Source organism: Theobroma cacao, chromosome 7, assembly GCF_000208745.1.
Source record: "Theobroma cacao cultivar B97-61/B2 chromosome 7, Criollo_cocoa_genome_V2, whole genome shotgun sequence".
In the NCBI taxonomy this organism is placed as follows: Eukaryota; Viridiplantae; Streptophyta; class Magnoliopsida; order Malvales; family Malvaceae; genus Theobroma; species Theobroma cacao.
Window position 1 is genome coordinate 5,045,376 of NC_030856.1, and position 16,430 is coordinate 5,061,805.

The 16,430-nt window shown below is 33.7% G+C and overlaps 4 protein-coding genes across 5 annotated transcripts; 3 read left to right on the forward strand and 1 right to left on the reverse strand.

The window, feature by feature from the left end:
• Positions 5,252 to 10,389, reverse strand: LOC18593968 (non-canonical poly(A) RNA polymerase PAPD5). Of its 2 annotated transcripts, XM_007021396.2 has the most exons (13): positions 9,943 to 10,389; positions 9,049 to 9,161; positions 8,905 to 8,961; positions 8,501 to 8,596; positions 8,359 to 8,429; positions 7,822 to 7,864; positions 7,537 to 7,617; positions 7,369 to 7,428; positions 7,019 to 7,069; positions 6,791 to 6,891; positions 6,642 to 6,690; positions 6,449 to 6,493; positions 5,252 to 6,155 (listed from the first exon to the last, which is right to left on the reverse strand). In XM_007021396.2, exons 1-13 carry the CDS (start codon positions 10,310 to 10,312, stop codon positions 5,670 to 5,672), a joined length of 1,623 nt encoding a protein of 540 aa, XP_007021458.2. In that variant the 5' UTR covers positions 10,313 to 10,389; the 3' UTR covers positions 5,252 to 5,669. The 2 variants fall into 2 exon arrangements, with proteins under 2 accessions (XP_007021458.2, XP_007021461.2); XM_007021399.2 differs by lacking the exon at positions 6,449 to 6,493.
• On the forward strand, positions 11,108 to 11,557 carry LOC108662727 (RING-H2 finger protein ATL39-like). Its single transcript, XM_018124240.1, has one exon. It carries the CDS (start codon positions 11,108 to 11,110, stop codon positions 11,555 to 11,557), a length of 450 nt encoding a protein of 149 aa, XP_017979729.1.
• Positions 13,580 to 14,008, forward strand: LOC18593969 (RING-H2 finger protein ATL39). The gene has a single exon (XM_018124241.1). The coding sequence runs from the start codon at positions 13,580 to 13,582 to the stop codon at positions 14,006 to 14,008; it is 429 nt and encodes a 142-aa protein (XP_017979730.1).
• LOC18593971 (putative RING-H2 finger protein ATL19) lies at positions 15,788 to 16,430 on the forward strand. Its single transcript, XM_018124631.1, has one exon. It carries the CDS (start codon positions 15,788 to 15,790, stop codon positions 16,322 to 16,324), a length of 537 nt encoding a protein of 178 aa, XP_017980120.1. The 3' UTR covers positions 16,325 to 16,430.

Sequence of the window (16,430 nt, forward strand, 5' to 3'; positions counted from 1 at the left end):
TTCGGCACTTCCTTCCATACAAAGCCTTGTATGGTGCCATCCCAATACTAGACTGAAAACTGTTATTATACGCGAACTCCACCAATGGCAAATGTCTGTTCTAACTCCCAATAAAGTCAATGGCATAAGCCCGTAACATATCCTCTAAGGTCTGAATTGTCCTTTCGGATTGACCATCCATTTGTGGGTGAAAAGTAGTGTTAAATTTCAATTTGGTTCCGAGAACTTCTTGAAATTTTCACTTCCTATCATTAAATTATACTCCAAATAGTTAATCTTGGTAAAAAATTTCACTCCATGATCAAATTATTATCTTAGGTGGCAAAATGATGATTTTTGCCCCTGAACATCAAAATTTTCGATTTTACCCCAAATGAACCCTCAAACTCCGAACAATCATTTTTAGTCATTCCTTGACTCCGAAAAGGCTCTCTTCTCCCATTATTAGAGTGTCTTGACATACATTGGAGAAAAAATGGGTAACACTAATTTGACATTATTCTTTCAAGAGGTGAACAAAACTGCTCAAATTAATTTAATGTTACATTAAATAGTATGAAAGAATGCTAAGTCTTCCCCTATTCTTTGATAATTTGCTCTACTATAGGAGGACCTCATCTACAAGCTAACAACGTAGTGGAAAATTTTTTGTTTTCCAAAACTACTGAGCTTAAATCCATCCCAGCTTGCGCAGAACAGCAATCCCACAATCTTGTGTAATAGCCTTCAGTAGTCCACCTTGGCATCATGCGTCCTCCTTGCTACAATTGATATGACAGCACAACTAGACCACCGTTTAGTAGCCAGGCTTTACAGCTAAACTTATCAAATGACATGCCAGCTGATACTAAAATCACACTGCTCATATCACTGAAAACCAAATTGATGCATTTGACTATTTCTGGACATGCGAAATCAAAAGGCCAACCCTTGCCCCACCAAAGAATGTCCATAGCATAGCAGGAAACCAGTGAGAAATAATCTGAGGGGAAAAGATTTAAAAGAATAATCCTGGCTTGTAGAAAACAGACAATCCAAAATCAGTGGCCTTGAGGGCAGCATCTTCGTCAACAGTATCAAACCAGAAGTCCTCAGGCTTAAGATCATTTTTGGATAATTATTGTCTTTGTCCTCATCATTTTGTGTATTAGATTAAATTCAAATTCACCTTTCTAAATTTATGTTCTTAACATAGCATAAATGAAAATTGATATAACCTTAGAACTTTTAATAAAAAACTATATGACAGTGTAACCAATTCATAAGGAAACAAGAAATCAACAAACTGGTTTCAGCATACTCATATAGGACAGGATTTACATGGAACCTATTCAGCAAACTGATACCAAATGCTAACAAATTATTGAACATATTCAGCAAAACCAAATTAAACCCAAAAAAGGAAAAAAAACTTCAAACCAACAGGATTACAACAATTAACCATTCTCCAACGGCCTAAATGAAATGGGAGATTTTCACCACATCGTCCTCCCTCTGCATCTAATGCCAACTTGTATCGATTCCATGGAAACTCCATCTTCACGTTCAGTCACAATGAAATTTCTCTTAAATTCAAAAGCCCTAGAGTGAGAAAGAGAGAAGACAAGAGAAAATGATTGGGAAAAACCTAAAGGTAGATGAAATTTGTGAGAGGTTTTAGGAAATTGGGATTTGAAGAGAGGGAGAGTCAGATGATTTCATTGATATGAATAAGAGAAATAAGAAATTCAAAATTTTTTTGGTGACAAAAGAATGAGGATTTAAAATTGGAGAAAAGAGTATAGAGAAGTGTTTGGGCAAAAATCAACAAAAATATTTGAATGAATAGAAAATGATTTTTTTTTCAACCCTTCAGTTGCCATCAACAGTTGTTTGCTTAATACACTTTATTAGTGTAGTTAAATGAAATTATTTAAGTGTTATTTAAAAATATTTAAATGCATTATTCTAAGTGCAACTAAAAAAATGCAGCCAAAGTCTCAAAATGCTGCAGTGTAATCCAATTTTAACACTACAAAAAAATTGACTTTTTCCTATGAAATTTCAAAGAAAAAGCTGTCAAAAATTTTGTCGCTGAAAATGTAGTAAGCCATGCCAATGGAAAAAAACTTAAAAATTCTATCGATAAAACTTTGAAATTACAAATGGAAAATTTGATTGAGAAAGGCAAAAAAATGGTCAGACAATTAGGCTAATCGATTGGTAATTATAATCAAATCCGTCAAAAACTATTGAATTTACTTGGGGAATTTTGTCGGTGATGAGGTGTTAATTACTTATGGACTTCCATCGATTTGTCCAATAAAATTAATAAAAATCATCTTAAATAATCTCTTTCTCATCTCGACTCAAAATTCAAATGCACAATTCATAACAAAAGTTAGTATTGAAATATGAAACAAAAATTTAACTTGAAATTCAAATTAAAATCCATAAATATAGACTCGAGTATGATTCATGGATACTTACAGTTATAACTTTTGGTTACTTTTCATGTAATAAATAATATAACATGATAATAAAAATAGCTAATATAAAACAAAACTGATAAAACTTCTTCTCACAATTTTTATATCTTTTAATTTTTTATTGTTTATTAAAACGTTTTGTTATGTAACATTTATGTCTCCACTCTATGAAGATTTCTCGTTCCAAATCCCAAAAACCCAACAATGCCTTGGAATCAAAGTTTAGGATAATGATTTCTTTAATACCATGGGATACAATTGCAAATGACAAAGGTAATATTTTTTTAATATTTATTGATAAAACTTAATTTTCAACCTTCCTAATAAAGAGAAGGAGAGGGCGAAACATCTTTGTTAACTAAAGTGCACTTATTCCATACTTGTGCACCCCTTGATAAAATCACCGATGTATCATTGTTCTTAAATAGAGGATTTTTAAGAGTTTTCTTGATTAATGCATCATGACAAAAATGACCAAGTCCTATCAACTCAATGCAACAATTATCCGTAACAATTCCAGTCTTGAATATACTTGCAAAAACTTCATCGACGCAATGCAATGTCATTTTAGTTTCACAGTTATTTGCCTTGATGGGATCAACATCACGAGCCATGACTGCTCCACTTGCCATAATAACCAAAACTCCAAAAACAACATAAATATTGAAACTTGCCATTGTGACTCAAGGAGGAATGATGTCTCTTGTTTTGGTTGGCAGAATACTTTGGTACTGCTGCAAGAATTAGTTTGCCTAGAAAATGTTTATTTATAGGACAACCATGAAGAAGGAGAGACTAAGATGTATTAAAAAACGTTTCAATGAGATTCCAGATACAATAGCATTAAGTTTTTCCGTTTATGAATTACTTTGTTGAATCTTAAGCTACAAGAGTTTCTTACTAAGTACAATATTAGTGATTGCAGTTTTCAGAATGTTTAAAATGAGAATTATATTAATTTCAAAACAAAATTTCTGGCAAGTTAAAAACGTTTTGATGAGATTTCAAATACAATAGCATTAAGTTTTTCAGTTTATGAATTAATTTGTTGAATCTTAAACTACAATAGTTTCTTAAGGAGTATAATATTAGCAATTTCAGTTTTCAGAATGTTTAAAATGAGAGTTACATTAATTTAAAACCAAAAATTTCTGGCAAGTTTTCAGAATGTTTGATAGTTTGCGGCATTAATGCAGCAAAAATGAAAGAAAAACTAAGAGATAGTCATCTCTCATTTTATAAATCTTATTCCTTTTTTCAATATTCGAGTTTGAGAATCTCAAATCGAAATTTAAGTTCTTAACAAGTTAAAAAATTATGAAGGATACAAAAGTAAACTTGGAAAAAGATTGCTTTTACTTTCACAAGAAATAAAACTTTAGGAAAAGAAAAAATAAATGTTAAAAGAATCTTAATTAGCAAGTAATAAGTTGAGTTGGACTTATACTAGGAGAAGGAACAAGTATTCCGGATTTCAAGGCTTCAACACGTATAAACACTATCCCCCAGCTGAAACCCCCATGCAAAGGAAGCAGAGAATGGCGCCAATGGTGAAGAAGCTTAGAAGCAGAAGGGAAAATCTATGGTACAACTACCTGATGATCTACTCGTAGAGATAATGGTTAGAATTCCACCAAAATCTATAGTAAGTTTTTGATGTCTTTCCAAATCCTGGAACGCTTTACTTACAAGCCCTAATTTCGTCAAGATGCACCTCAACCATATCAAAGAGAACAAATTCAATGATATGGAGCGACTTATTCTCTCTTCTACATATTCTCTTCAATCAATGAGCTACGAAGCACATAACAAAACATCGTCCAAGCTTGATTTTCCCCTGATATATTTAGAGAAGAAGAGAAAACATCATCTTGAGCTTTTAGGTTATTGCAACGGCTTGTTGTGCCTAGCTGTGCCAAGGAAACTCTTATCTTATGGAATCCAAGTATGAGAGAGTTTAAGGACCTACCCCTTTCTTGCCTTTTGGATAAGGGTATGATCACTCTTCTGATGATTACAAACTCATAAGATTTAATTATGTTATAAATAGGAAAAATTCATCAAAAACCCCCTTTGAGATCTAGTCACTAAAATCTAATACTTGGAAAAGAATCTAAAGCTTTCCTCTTCCTATAATCTTTTCCGGAAATTCAATTTCAGGGACTCTTGTTGATGGGGTCCTCTATTGGAATGTGATATATTTCTATTCAGATATTATTCGACGTAAGACTCTTGGATTTGATCAACATCTGAGAAATTTGAGGCCTTGCCACCACCTATTGATGCAACAGAGAGACGTGATTTTACATTGTTGGTGATTGGAGGATGCCTAGGTTTGGCTCAAAATCTTGCAAGGGGTAGCATAGAGATGTGGAAGCTGGAAAAGGATAACACGAAACAGAGTTGGATAAAATTCATGACAATTATGAATATGAAAACAATGCCATATCCACATGGTTTGGTGCCAACATGCATTACGAAAAATGAAGTCCTCATTGCTTATAGCGAATATGTGCGTTTCTTTGTAATGGATGGAAAGCCCAGAAAACTTCAATTATATGATCCGATCAAGGGCACATTTAGAAGACTAAAAGTTGGTGGTACAAGGCATCAAGCAATAACTCCATATTTTTAAAAAGAAATTTTAGGTTAGGGAAAAAGGGAATATACCATACCTCGGAGCCTTCTTTTCACATTTCCTAATCTACATTTTGCCCTAGAATAAGATAGCCAGCCGCAATAATAAGACTGATAAGTATTGAGAGAGAATGAGGGAGATAAGGTGCACTCCAAAATGGCTCTGTTCTTCCAATATCACAGTGCCTCAATATACATTGGAAAAAAAAAAAGGGTAATGTGAACAAAACTGTTTTAATTAATTTAATGTTCCATTAAATAGTATGAAAGAATGCTAAGATTCTTCCCCTATTCTTTGATAATTTGCTCAACTATAGGAGGACCTCATCTGCAAGCTAACAAAGTAGTGGAAAAGTTTTTGTTAGCCAGAACTACTGAGCTTAAATCCATTCAAGCCTGCACAGAACAGCAATCCTACAATCTTGTATGATAGCCTTCAGTAGTACATCTTGACATCATGCTTCATCCTCGCTGCAATTGATATGACAGCACAACTAGACCACCGTTTAGTGGCCAGACTGATTCTTGAATGATTTAAGCTGACAACGCAAGGGTTTGATTATTCTAGCGACTCCAAGAGGAACTACCACCATGACGACCAAAACCATTGGCATCATTATGGTAACCTTTCTTCCTTGTACTCTTTTCTTTCTTAAAAACTGTTTCTTCATGCCAGACCTTTCTTGCATCACCATTTTCTTTTACCTTTTTCTTTTTGGATCTTTCTTTGGAAGCAGATTTCCTCTTTCTTCCAGAGGATTGAGCACTAACATCTACATCAACACCATCTCCTCGAGGCAGTGGTTCTTCATCATCCAACTGCCAATTGCACAAAATGTCCTGCTGCTCTCCATACAATGGCTGTAAAGGCTCCCCAGCTCCAGGAAGCAAGCTACTAAAAGTGACACCACCACTAGATCCTCCTTTGCGCTCGAGCAAAACTGGATCTGGTCTAATTATGGTACCAAGAATGCTTCTGTTGGGGCCCAGAGACAAGATGGCCTTCGGATTAGTCAAGGTACTAAGAGCCATCCCAAAAGCTGATCTAATCTGCATGACAATACATTATATTCTCACTAAGAGTTTTGATAGAGCCAAACAAATTCCTCACTTCAAACCTTACATAAAAGGTTGTGATGACTAAAACATGAAAGCCAACCTCATCTAACTTGTCCTACCAGGCACCGAAACCTAAAAGTCAACTATCCTTTAGAAACTCAGTTATTTATTGCATGAAATGGGAATAGTAATTGTGCCTGTGGGTTGAGGGGGGAAGAGGGTAGCAATGAGTATAAGGTCTTTCCCCCTTAAAATACAGTGACAAGAAAGAGATAATCGGTAACCTGGATAAAGTTAAATGAATTCTTCCCGATGTCATTGTCTGGAGCCTGTTTCATTAAAGAAGGGATCAATAAAAATGAATTGAAAAAACACTAGCACATCAAAGGAAGCATGACTATTGCAAGTATGGAAGGCTGTGATTGCCAGTAACATTCCACAAATTAGGATACAACAAGTAACAATATTCAAGGCAACCTGTGGATCCTCAATGGAGATGAGAAACGGCCGTCCTTTGTTTGAAAACCTAAATGAGAATCAAACCAAAAAGAAGAATATGCAATTTTAGTCACCATATATTAAGAGCAGATGATCACTTTGTCATGAAGAAAAAATTTTCCTTTTACCCTCTGCTACTCTTCAAGAAGAAAGTGCCTCCTCTCCCATTGCAAGACACACCAACATCCGCAGTGTTCAATTTGCGTCCATAAAAATCAAAAAAGTGTACCTAGTTTCCAAAAACACATTTGTGAAAATGCATGTCTGCTTTTCTTTTCTGTTTTATTCTTTTATTGCAAAAGGTTCAGATTAAAAGAGCAGCAAAAGAGAAAAGTACAGTGTCTAAGAACGCATACCAAGAGAATCCCCAAGTTATGTTCTTGATAAGCTTGGGATTCATGCAGACTCTGAAGCACAAAAAGGTATATTATAGGTTAGGCAACACCGATTAAACCAGACGAAGAAAGAAAGGTGCTACAGAGTCCAATGCATTATCCAAAATCTGAAAATGCTTATTCTACTCTCTATCGTTCATTATTTTATTCAAATTCTTAAAAGCAGAAGTAGCATGGATATCAGCCTGGGTATAAGTAACATAACTCGTCTTTGCTTATTAGAGTGAGCTCATTGGGGCCAAGCAGAAGCAAGTGCACATACTGCCTGTAGCTCATATTGAAAATTTGAATACATTGAGAATTTTGCTTACCTGCAACATGGCCATGAGCATTGCAAGGAGAGCATATGAACCTATTCCACCTGAATATACCTGCATAGTTTCAATAGCATTTCAAATCAGGCACAGTATAACGACAATATTTTGAAGAAAAAGAAGAATGCTTCAGTATAATAATAATAAAAAAAGGCAAACTCAAACCTCATTCAGGTCTCTCTGTTGCAAAAATACTTTCAAAATCAAACACAATGGTCGTAATTGAGGCCATTTCAGTACCGCTTCCTAAGAGGACAACACATAAACACAGTTTAACTTAGTAAATACAAAGAAAAAAAATCCACAAAGATATAATCAAAAGGAAGCAGAGCTTCAATACACTAGAGAATTGCCAAAAAATGCCCTAAATTTATAAAACATGTAGAAGTCAAACCCAAAAACCGCTAAATGAAATACCAGAGCACAGGAAAGTCCATATTTGCAACAAACCTTGATAAAGTCAGCTGCTTTCGGTCCATTATCCACATCAAAGCTGCAGTATTGATCACCCAAATAAATATTAAATTCTGAGATAGCACTGTCAAATATCTAAATACTAATTTGAAATGTTGATTAGTTGCAATATGTAATATCCAAATACTTCAACTCTCCATTTTTCAAGGCACCCAAAACAAATCCCACAAAAATAACTTAAAACTCCTATCTTTTTAACTTCCAAAAGAGCCTTCTCGCTAAAGTTTCATAAGTGATTCAGACTTATATGATGATATTCATGCAAAATAAACTGTTACTAAAACAAAGTCAGCTATGTTTGGAGGCAAAAATAAACGATCTATTAGGTAAGACTTTCGGTTAAAAATATATGTAGAAAAGAAAAATGAAAAAAGTTGAAAACAAATATATATTCTAAGTGTATAATACACATTACAGATTCCAACCAATACAAAGATACCAAGCAAGTAGAAAATGTAGCAAATTTGAAATTCAAATCAATCCAAAAGTAATGCAAGAGGAAACTAGAGCTACCTTATATCAAATGCAACACCACTTTTCTTTTCTACAAATTTAACTATTGGCACACGAGCTTTTGCAATCACCTGATGAGATTTGAATTGTTAGATAAATATACTCTTTTGCATCAACAACATTTCTAAACAAAGAAAAATACCTGCATCTTTTTTGCAATTCCCTTTTGAGATAATGCCCTGGAAAGAGCATGCAAACCAGTCTGTGGATTTTTTATACCTGACCCAAGAATCACAACCTACATACAGTATAAACAAATAACTATGAAACCAAAGCATACAGGCCAGGGGTGAAAATATATATACATATAAAAGCAGCCATGCTATCTTCTCTTTTATATTTCCAAAATTTTTTGGTCAGTTCTTTCCTTCCAATTCTTTTTTTTTTTTTCTTCATAAAGAAGGAATTTTATGCACTAGACTACATTACCCTAATGAAAAACCACCCAATATGTAACACATGCTATAATATAAAAGGATTAGACTTTAACACAAATTGAGTTGCCGGGCATAAATTTTATGGGATAATAAAAAGCATAATACTCACATCAATATCACTTGTTGGTAAATAAAGTCCTGTCCTGAATGACCCAAAAACTTCTGGCTGCAAAACAACAGTCTGTTACGTTTTGGCCTTATATAATGTGTGTGCCTTTGTGTGTGAGAGAAAGAGAGAGGCAGCCAATTATACCCCGCATGCAGGCCATATGTATTTGATAACATCAAAAACAGAGTCTACAGCTGCATCACGTGCTGCTTGCTCTTCTGGAGTTGGGGATAAGAAATCACAGAAGTCCACTATCTCTGCAGTACAAAACATCAGTGGTAAAGTTTAAACTCTGCTTATGATGTATACACTTATTAAAATGGCATTTCATAATGTTCATCACCATCTACCATCTACAAGCACTCTATGCACTACAAACATAAATAATTTCAATAAAACAAAGCTACAATATATATTTAATCCTGCTCCAAAAATTTACAAGATAACACGAACAGAACTCAAAAACCTGAAGTACTTGATGGTTCATATGCCCATTGACTCCAGGTTACATACAATGACCAACAATCTATTACTCTTCACTGATAAATTTATGCACCACAATGACAACTAGACATGCAACTATCCATCATTTTTCTAGACAATCCTATTCACCAAACTAAGCCAGCCATAAAATCACAAAAATCAGAGTAACAAAGAGAAGAAGGCAGAACTTAAACTGAATCATCAATTACCAGCGCACAAACTAAGGCAAAGCCATGAATTTTATCACAGGATATCTCAATTGAAAAACTAAAAATTTCAATCCCAGCTATATTCATTACTAAAAGAAATGGCATTGCAATATTTTCAAAAACAATTGAACTAATTTGACAGCAATAAAGCTAGTCCAATACTTTGAAAGAGGACCAAAAACTAAAATTCAACTAAGTTACATCACCACATAGCAAATTCTAATCCTCAGAAAAAAATTGTAAGATTTCCCAGAAACCCAGCTAACTTAATGAAAAAAAAAATCAAAATATCCATATGAAAAGGCAAAAAATAAAACAAAGAACAAAGCTTAATTTTTCACCAAACCTTTATGCAACTGAAGCATTGGACTCTTAAACCTACTATTCCCACGAAACCACCACTCGTTCTCAAGCCTCGGCTCATCCACAACACCCGGCGTCTTCGGCTCCGGTTCATCCCAAGCCGAGACCGAAGCCTGAACTATCACCGGCTCAGCCGGGTCATTAACATCAAGGGAGAAATAATCCGGCGCCGCCGAGTCCAAGGAGATGGAATTTTCAGCTGATAGAGAGATTTCGTTGCGGAAAACGGTGTAGGGTTCGAAAGGCGGTTCATTGAACGGCGGAGATTGGGCTGCAGGCAAAGAGGGGAGAGAAATTGGGGTTAGGGTCTCGTAGAGTATGGGTTGCGAACTGGTGGGAGTCTGGGGTTCCATTGTTTCATGGAGGTGAAACGATCAGGGTTTTAGGATTGGGGAAATTAGGGTTTATAGATTTGGGCGGGTAGATTTGACGGGTTTAATGATTATCGGCGTATGATTTATATTTTCTTTTATTTTCCTGATAATTTTGTTTTCTAAAAAATTAAAATTTACTATTTCAAAGAGGGCTTTCTTTTGTTCTTATTTGTTAATTTAAGTAATTAATTAAAAGTTTCTATTAAAAACTTTTCAATTTATTTAATTTAATTCTGAATTATGACACTATTATCTTGTTTGAACTTTCAATCCATAAAAGAATTTTGTTTTTGTAAAATCACTTATTAACTATGAATTAATAATAACTTACTAATAAAAAAAATAAAATTTTAACTTATTTATTATTTTCTTTCATATTATTGTTTATTAATAAAATTAATCCTCAATAAAAAATTTCTATTTTGCCAAAAACTCCTGAAAAAATTTAAAATCCATTCTCGACTCTTCATTCTTTTTAAATATACAAAACCGTATTTATATCGACCACTTCAAAATAAATATAAATATGAAACATAAATATTTCACCTTAATATTTCTTACAACCCAAGTTAAATCCAAGCACTTAATTAATTTGGTAATTATAAATAAAAAAAAAGCCTTATTAAAAGCCTCCTAAGTGTAACCAAAAACCAAATTCCATTTACTACAAGAACTAGGAGAAGCAACACTTACATATATACATATATAAATGGAAACATAACTCAAGATTTCGATAGTGAAAACCGACAGATCAAAGCACAGAAAAACAAAGCCATGTCTCCTGATTTACTGGAAACATTAGTAGTGTATCTTGCTTTCGTCCTTTATGCCATAGGATTTGCCTTCTTTCTGTTCAGCATCTTGTTTCAATGCTGGGGTTTGTTCTTTAACAGAAACCGGAACCAGCAGGTTGATGTTGACTCATCAGCTGGTGATATCGAATCAGGTGAAACAAGTAATCCTCCTCCTCCTCCTCCGGTTCATGTTCTTTCAGCTATATCCGAAACCTGGTTACCGGATATTCCAGGAGCCAAGCCGCTGACCATGTATGCTGCTTCTGATGAATGTGCTATATGCCTGGAAGATTTCAAGGAGAAAGAGGTTTGCTGGGTTCTTGTCAAGTGTGACCATGTTTTCCATAAGCCTTGCGCAGAAGAATGGTTGAAGAGAAGCCTTTCATGCCCCCTTTGTCGAACCAATGCAACCTCTATCGTTAATGTGTAATCAAATTTTCTTGCTTCTTTTTTCTTTGGATGATTACTTGATGCTTGAGAGTTGAACATGAAACCAAGATTTTCTTGGTTGCCTTTATTACATGTAAATGTTTTGTACTAAACCTGAAGTTCCTTCTCTTTTAACAAGCTCCCACTGTTTTTGTCTAATTTTATCAAAGATGAGTCTCTCCTATTATATTAAATTATTTGTTTTTATCATTTAATTTGTTAATACAATTAAAAATTGAGTAACCATCTTAGCATCTTTTACTTACTACACACTTTAACGTCAAAAATATATATGATAAATTAAATATTTTAATTTAATAATAAATATATATGTTCCCTGAATCAAATTCATGTCTCCTTTCCAAAAAAAATTATACTAATAAAAATGTAATATTTAAACCATGATGGTTCACGAATAATATAAAATCCATATTACATATCACTCTGTAATAATTTAAAGTCAAGAAATTAAATATTAAAATGAGACTTCCACCTCATTGTATATCTTGTCTTGAATCTAATAATCCTTCTCTATAAAAATGCTTTTTTTTTTTTGAAAGACAGAATAAAGTTCATTTCAGTCAAGATATATAAAAGACTACCACAGAATTAAGGTAGTGAGGCAGCTCCTTACTGCCTTTCTATATTATTGTGTATTAGCAAAATCCTCAATAAACAAATTTCTATTTTGTCAAAAACTCCGTAAATATATATAATTTTAAAATAATTAAACGTAATCTATTCTCAATATTTTATTTTTTAAAATATACAAAATCATGTGTATCTGACACTTTTAACTAAATATGAATATAAATTTCTATCGTTTAAATATAAAAAAATTTACTAAAGTTTGAGCATACTTTTGTCCAATACTAATAGACATATAAAACATAAAATTTTCATTACCATTATGCTTGAAAAAATTTCTAAACTATTTTTAAAAAATTCAAAAAAAAAAAATTCAATTCTTTATTATGTTCAATCAAGTCCATTACTCTTATTTTGAGTGAAATAGGGCTTTTATAACTAATTGTTAATCAAATATCATTGATTAAAATATTCATTTATCATTTTATACTCACGTAACGTTAACATAATGCTGACATGGGTCACTATATCATATTAATATAATCATTATTTATTATAACATATCAATATGGACGTTAACATTATGTTGTATAAATTTCGAATGACAAATTATATATATTTTGACTAACAATAATAAATTAACAATTAAGTATAATAGTTTATTTGATTCAAATAAAATATAAGAGTTTGATTTAACTTAATAAAATAATAAGAATATATTTAAAATTTTTTAGGTATTATAATTATTTCATCTTAATGTTTCTTACCATCGAAGTTAACTCCAAGCACTTAAATTTAAAAATAAAAATAAAAAAAAAAAAGATCTTTGGTAAATCGTTATAAGGAGCCTTAGTTGTATCCAAAAACCGAATTCTATTTACTACAAGAACTAGGAGAAGTAACACTTACATATACATATATATATATATATATATATATATATATAATATATATATATATATATATATATAAATGGGAAACATAACTCAGATTTCACAGTGAAAACCAGTAGATCGAAAAACAGAACAACAAAGCCATGTCTCCTGATTTACTAGAAACATTAGTAGCGTATCTTGTTTTCACCCTTAATGGCATGGGATTCGCCTCCTTTTTGTTCAGCGTCATCTTTCAATGCTGGGGTTTTTTCTTTAACAGAAACCAAAACCAGCAGGGTGATGTTGAATCATCAGCTGGTGATATCGAATTAGGTGAANAAAAAAAAAAAAGATCTTTGGTAAATCGTTATAAGGAGCCTTAGTTGTATCCAAAAACCGAATTCTATTTACTACAAGAACTAGGAGAAGTAACACTTACATATACTATATATATATATATAATATATATATATATATTATATATATAATATATATAAATGGAAACATAACTCAGATTTCACAGTGAAAACCAGTAGATCGAAAAACAGAACAACAAAGCCATGTCTCCTGATTTACTAGAAACATTAGTAGCGTATCTTGTTTTCACCCTTAATGGCATGGGATTCGCCTCCTTTTTGTTCAGCGTCATCTTTCAATGCTGGGGTTTTTTCTTTAACAGAAACCAAAACCAGCAGGGTGATGTTGAATCATCAGCTGGTGATATCGAATTAGGTGAAACTAGTAATCCTCCTCCTCCTCGGGTTCATGTTCTTCCAGCTATATCCGAAACCTGGTTACCGGATATTCCAGGAGCCAAGCCGCTGACCATGTATGCTGCTTCTGATGAATGTGCTATATGCCTGGAAGATTTCAAGGAGAAAGAGGTTTGCTGGGTTCTTGTCAAGTGTGACCATGTTTTCCATAAGCCTTGCGCAGAAGAATGGTTGAAGAGAAGCTTTTGGTGCCCCCTTTGTCGAACCAATGCATAATATATCATTAATGTGTGATCAAATTTTCTTGGTTCCTTTTTCCTTGTATGATTAGTTGATCCTTGAGAGTTGAACACGAAAGCAACATTGTAGTAATCCTCAAGTTTCTAAATTTTATCAAGATTCTTGTTATTCTCTTTTCTCTCTTATTATATTAGATTAGCTGCTTTTATCGTTTAATTTCTTTTACTTACTACACACTTTAACATCAAAATAGATTGATAAATTATTAAAAATTTAATTCAATAGTAAATACATGTGTTTTTTTCTTTATAGAATCGGACTTGAATCTCCTTTCAAAAGAAGAAACTATTAATAAGAATATAATATTATTGAAATTTCCTAAAACGGAAACTTAAGAATTTGCCCAACTAGCCAATGGAAAGACAAATCTGTTTGACAACTACTGTTTCAAGAAAGGTTATTGGTGAAAACTAAGGGTATATTTGCTTGGCAATATCTTAATAAACAACCTTGCCAACCCGAGCTGAGAACGAGAACCTTTAAATGGTTGGAATTTGGATTGAAGCAGTTGCTTTATTCTATTGATTACTATTGTATTGTATTCTAATAAGGATCAAAAACGAATACACCACCTTCACCTTGTGATAATGAAAAGCTCAACTTGCCACCAATCGTACGTTCATTGTTGGCTCAAAACCTTGCCCTCGGATCTCCTTCAACAATTTCTAACAATGTTACTTTCAATCTTGATGACTTTCCAACTTCGATCTTCGTTTGCATCATCGGGTTGATGCTCTTCTACCTCTTCTATCAAATTCTTGACAGATTTCTCAACTGCCTCCCAAATGAAAGGTACGACCGAGATATCGAATTACAAGACATAGCTAATCACCGGTCTGCAGCCAATTCTCATTGGTCTCGTGAAGTTACCGTGCACAACAGTCTATGGTTGTTGGAAACATTGAATGGATTCATGACATTGTTAGCAGAGAGACAAGGGCTAAGCCCGGAGGACTCGGAGAAAAGTCTGCCCCTTGTACATTACAAAAGCCTAGGAAAAACATTAGATGAATGTGTCATCTGCTTGGAGGACTTGGAAGATGATGAACCATGCCGAGTTTTTCCAGTGTGCAAACATGTTTTCCATTTCGATTGCATAGATAACTGGTTGAGAAATCACACAACTTGCCCGGTCTGTCGGAATTGTATATTAGATGTATCATGTATGACAATGTAAATAAATGTTCACCAAACTTCTATAGTTTCAAAATTGCAGAATCTCATCAGGTCAGTTCCTTTCTTTTACATGTTAAGAGCATAGAGCAGGGGGCGGTTTTCAATTGAAATTTACATTGATTAATATTTTCTAAGCTAAGAAAAACAAATACTGTCAGTACTTGATTGTATTCTTTCATCTATTTTTCACTATGTCAATACAAATACCAGAACTCAAAAAACCTGATTCCAGGGCTGTAAGCTCTACCAGCAACCATTAATGGGTAAAGAATTTGGTTTCACAGCTCCTCGTTCTGAATTATGGATGAAAATGATTTGGCAGAGCCTAAAAAAACCTCCCAGAAGAGCTGGTGTAAGTTTCTCAAATCAAAGGGGACAGTTTGGAACCAAATTCTCTAAAATTAGAACACGAACCAATCCTTCATTTTCCTTTTCACCATATTTACAAGTTTGTTTTTACTAATGTAATTAACTGTAAGGTTTTGTTATAGGTAGTTTGTAATAAAGAATTTAAATCAGGAAATTACATTGTAGGGTCATCAAAGTCCTAGTCATGCAAAAATCCGATCTTCAAGAACCATGGTTACCCTAAGCTTTGCGATCCATTCTTTAGATTACCCTCTTATTGTTTCTTTGATTACTGCCATTGGCATTGTCTTTCTCTTGTTATCCTGCCTGATTGGAGTCTGCATCATTGCAACATCGTTCATCATCCTCATCATCTACATTATTTGTGAATGCCTTAGCTGGCCTATATTCGGGAAGTTCATTTCCGATCTGCTGAGAAGAGCAATTCATCGAGTTCGGGTAGTGACTTACCAAGCAATAATCCCAAACTATTTGCAACAATCGGGGATGACAGAAGGGTTTCCGCAGAGTACAGACGACAGAGTCATGTTAAGGCAGCAGACCTTTGAGAAACTGTTACGGCCAATGATTTATGGGGTTGGTTCACATCCGTTGAAATCCAGAGACTGCGCCATATGCTTGGATGATTATGTGGTTGGTGAAGTGTGTAGAGTTTTTCCAGCGTGCAAACACACGTTTCATTTGAGTTGCATTGATCACTGGCTCGAAAATCATCGAACGTGCCCGGTTTGCAGACAATGTATTTAAGATGCATGCTCTTTGCATGTAATGATCAGCTTTAAAAGCCATAGATCAGTTTAAAATCAAGGTTGGATCTAATCACATCCATGCGATAATTTTATTTGACAGCTAA

Excerpts from the sequence above, each read along its gene's own strand:
- LOC18593969 (XM_018124241.1), top strand. The coding sequence starts at position 13,580 with ATGTCTCCTGATTTACTAGAAACATTAGTAGCGTATCTTGTTTTCACC.
- LOC108662727 (XM_018124240.1), top strand. The coding sequence starts at position 11,108 with ATGTCTCCTGATTTACTGGAAACATTAGTAGTGTATCTTGCTTTCGTC.
- LOC18593971 (XM_018124631.1), top strand. The coding sequence starts at position 15,788 with ATGGTTACCCTAAGCTTTGCGATCCATTCTTTAGATTACCCTCTTATT.
- LOC18593968 (XM_007021396.2), bottom strand. The coding sequence starts at position 10,312 with ATGGAACCCCAGACTCCCACCAGTTCGCAACCCATACTCTACGAGACC. Across the intron at positions 8,430-8,500 it reads GAATTGCAAAAAAGATGCAG|GTGATTGCAAAAGCTCGTGT; the intron begins GTATTTTTCTTT and ends AAATCTCATCAG. Across the intron at positions 7,618-7,821 it reads AAGCAGCTGACTTTATCAAG|GAAGCGGTACTGAAATGGCC; the intron begins GTTTGTTGCAAA and ends TTGTCCTCTTAG.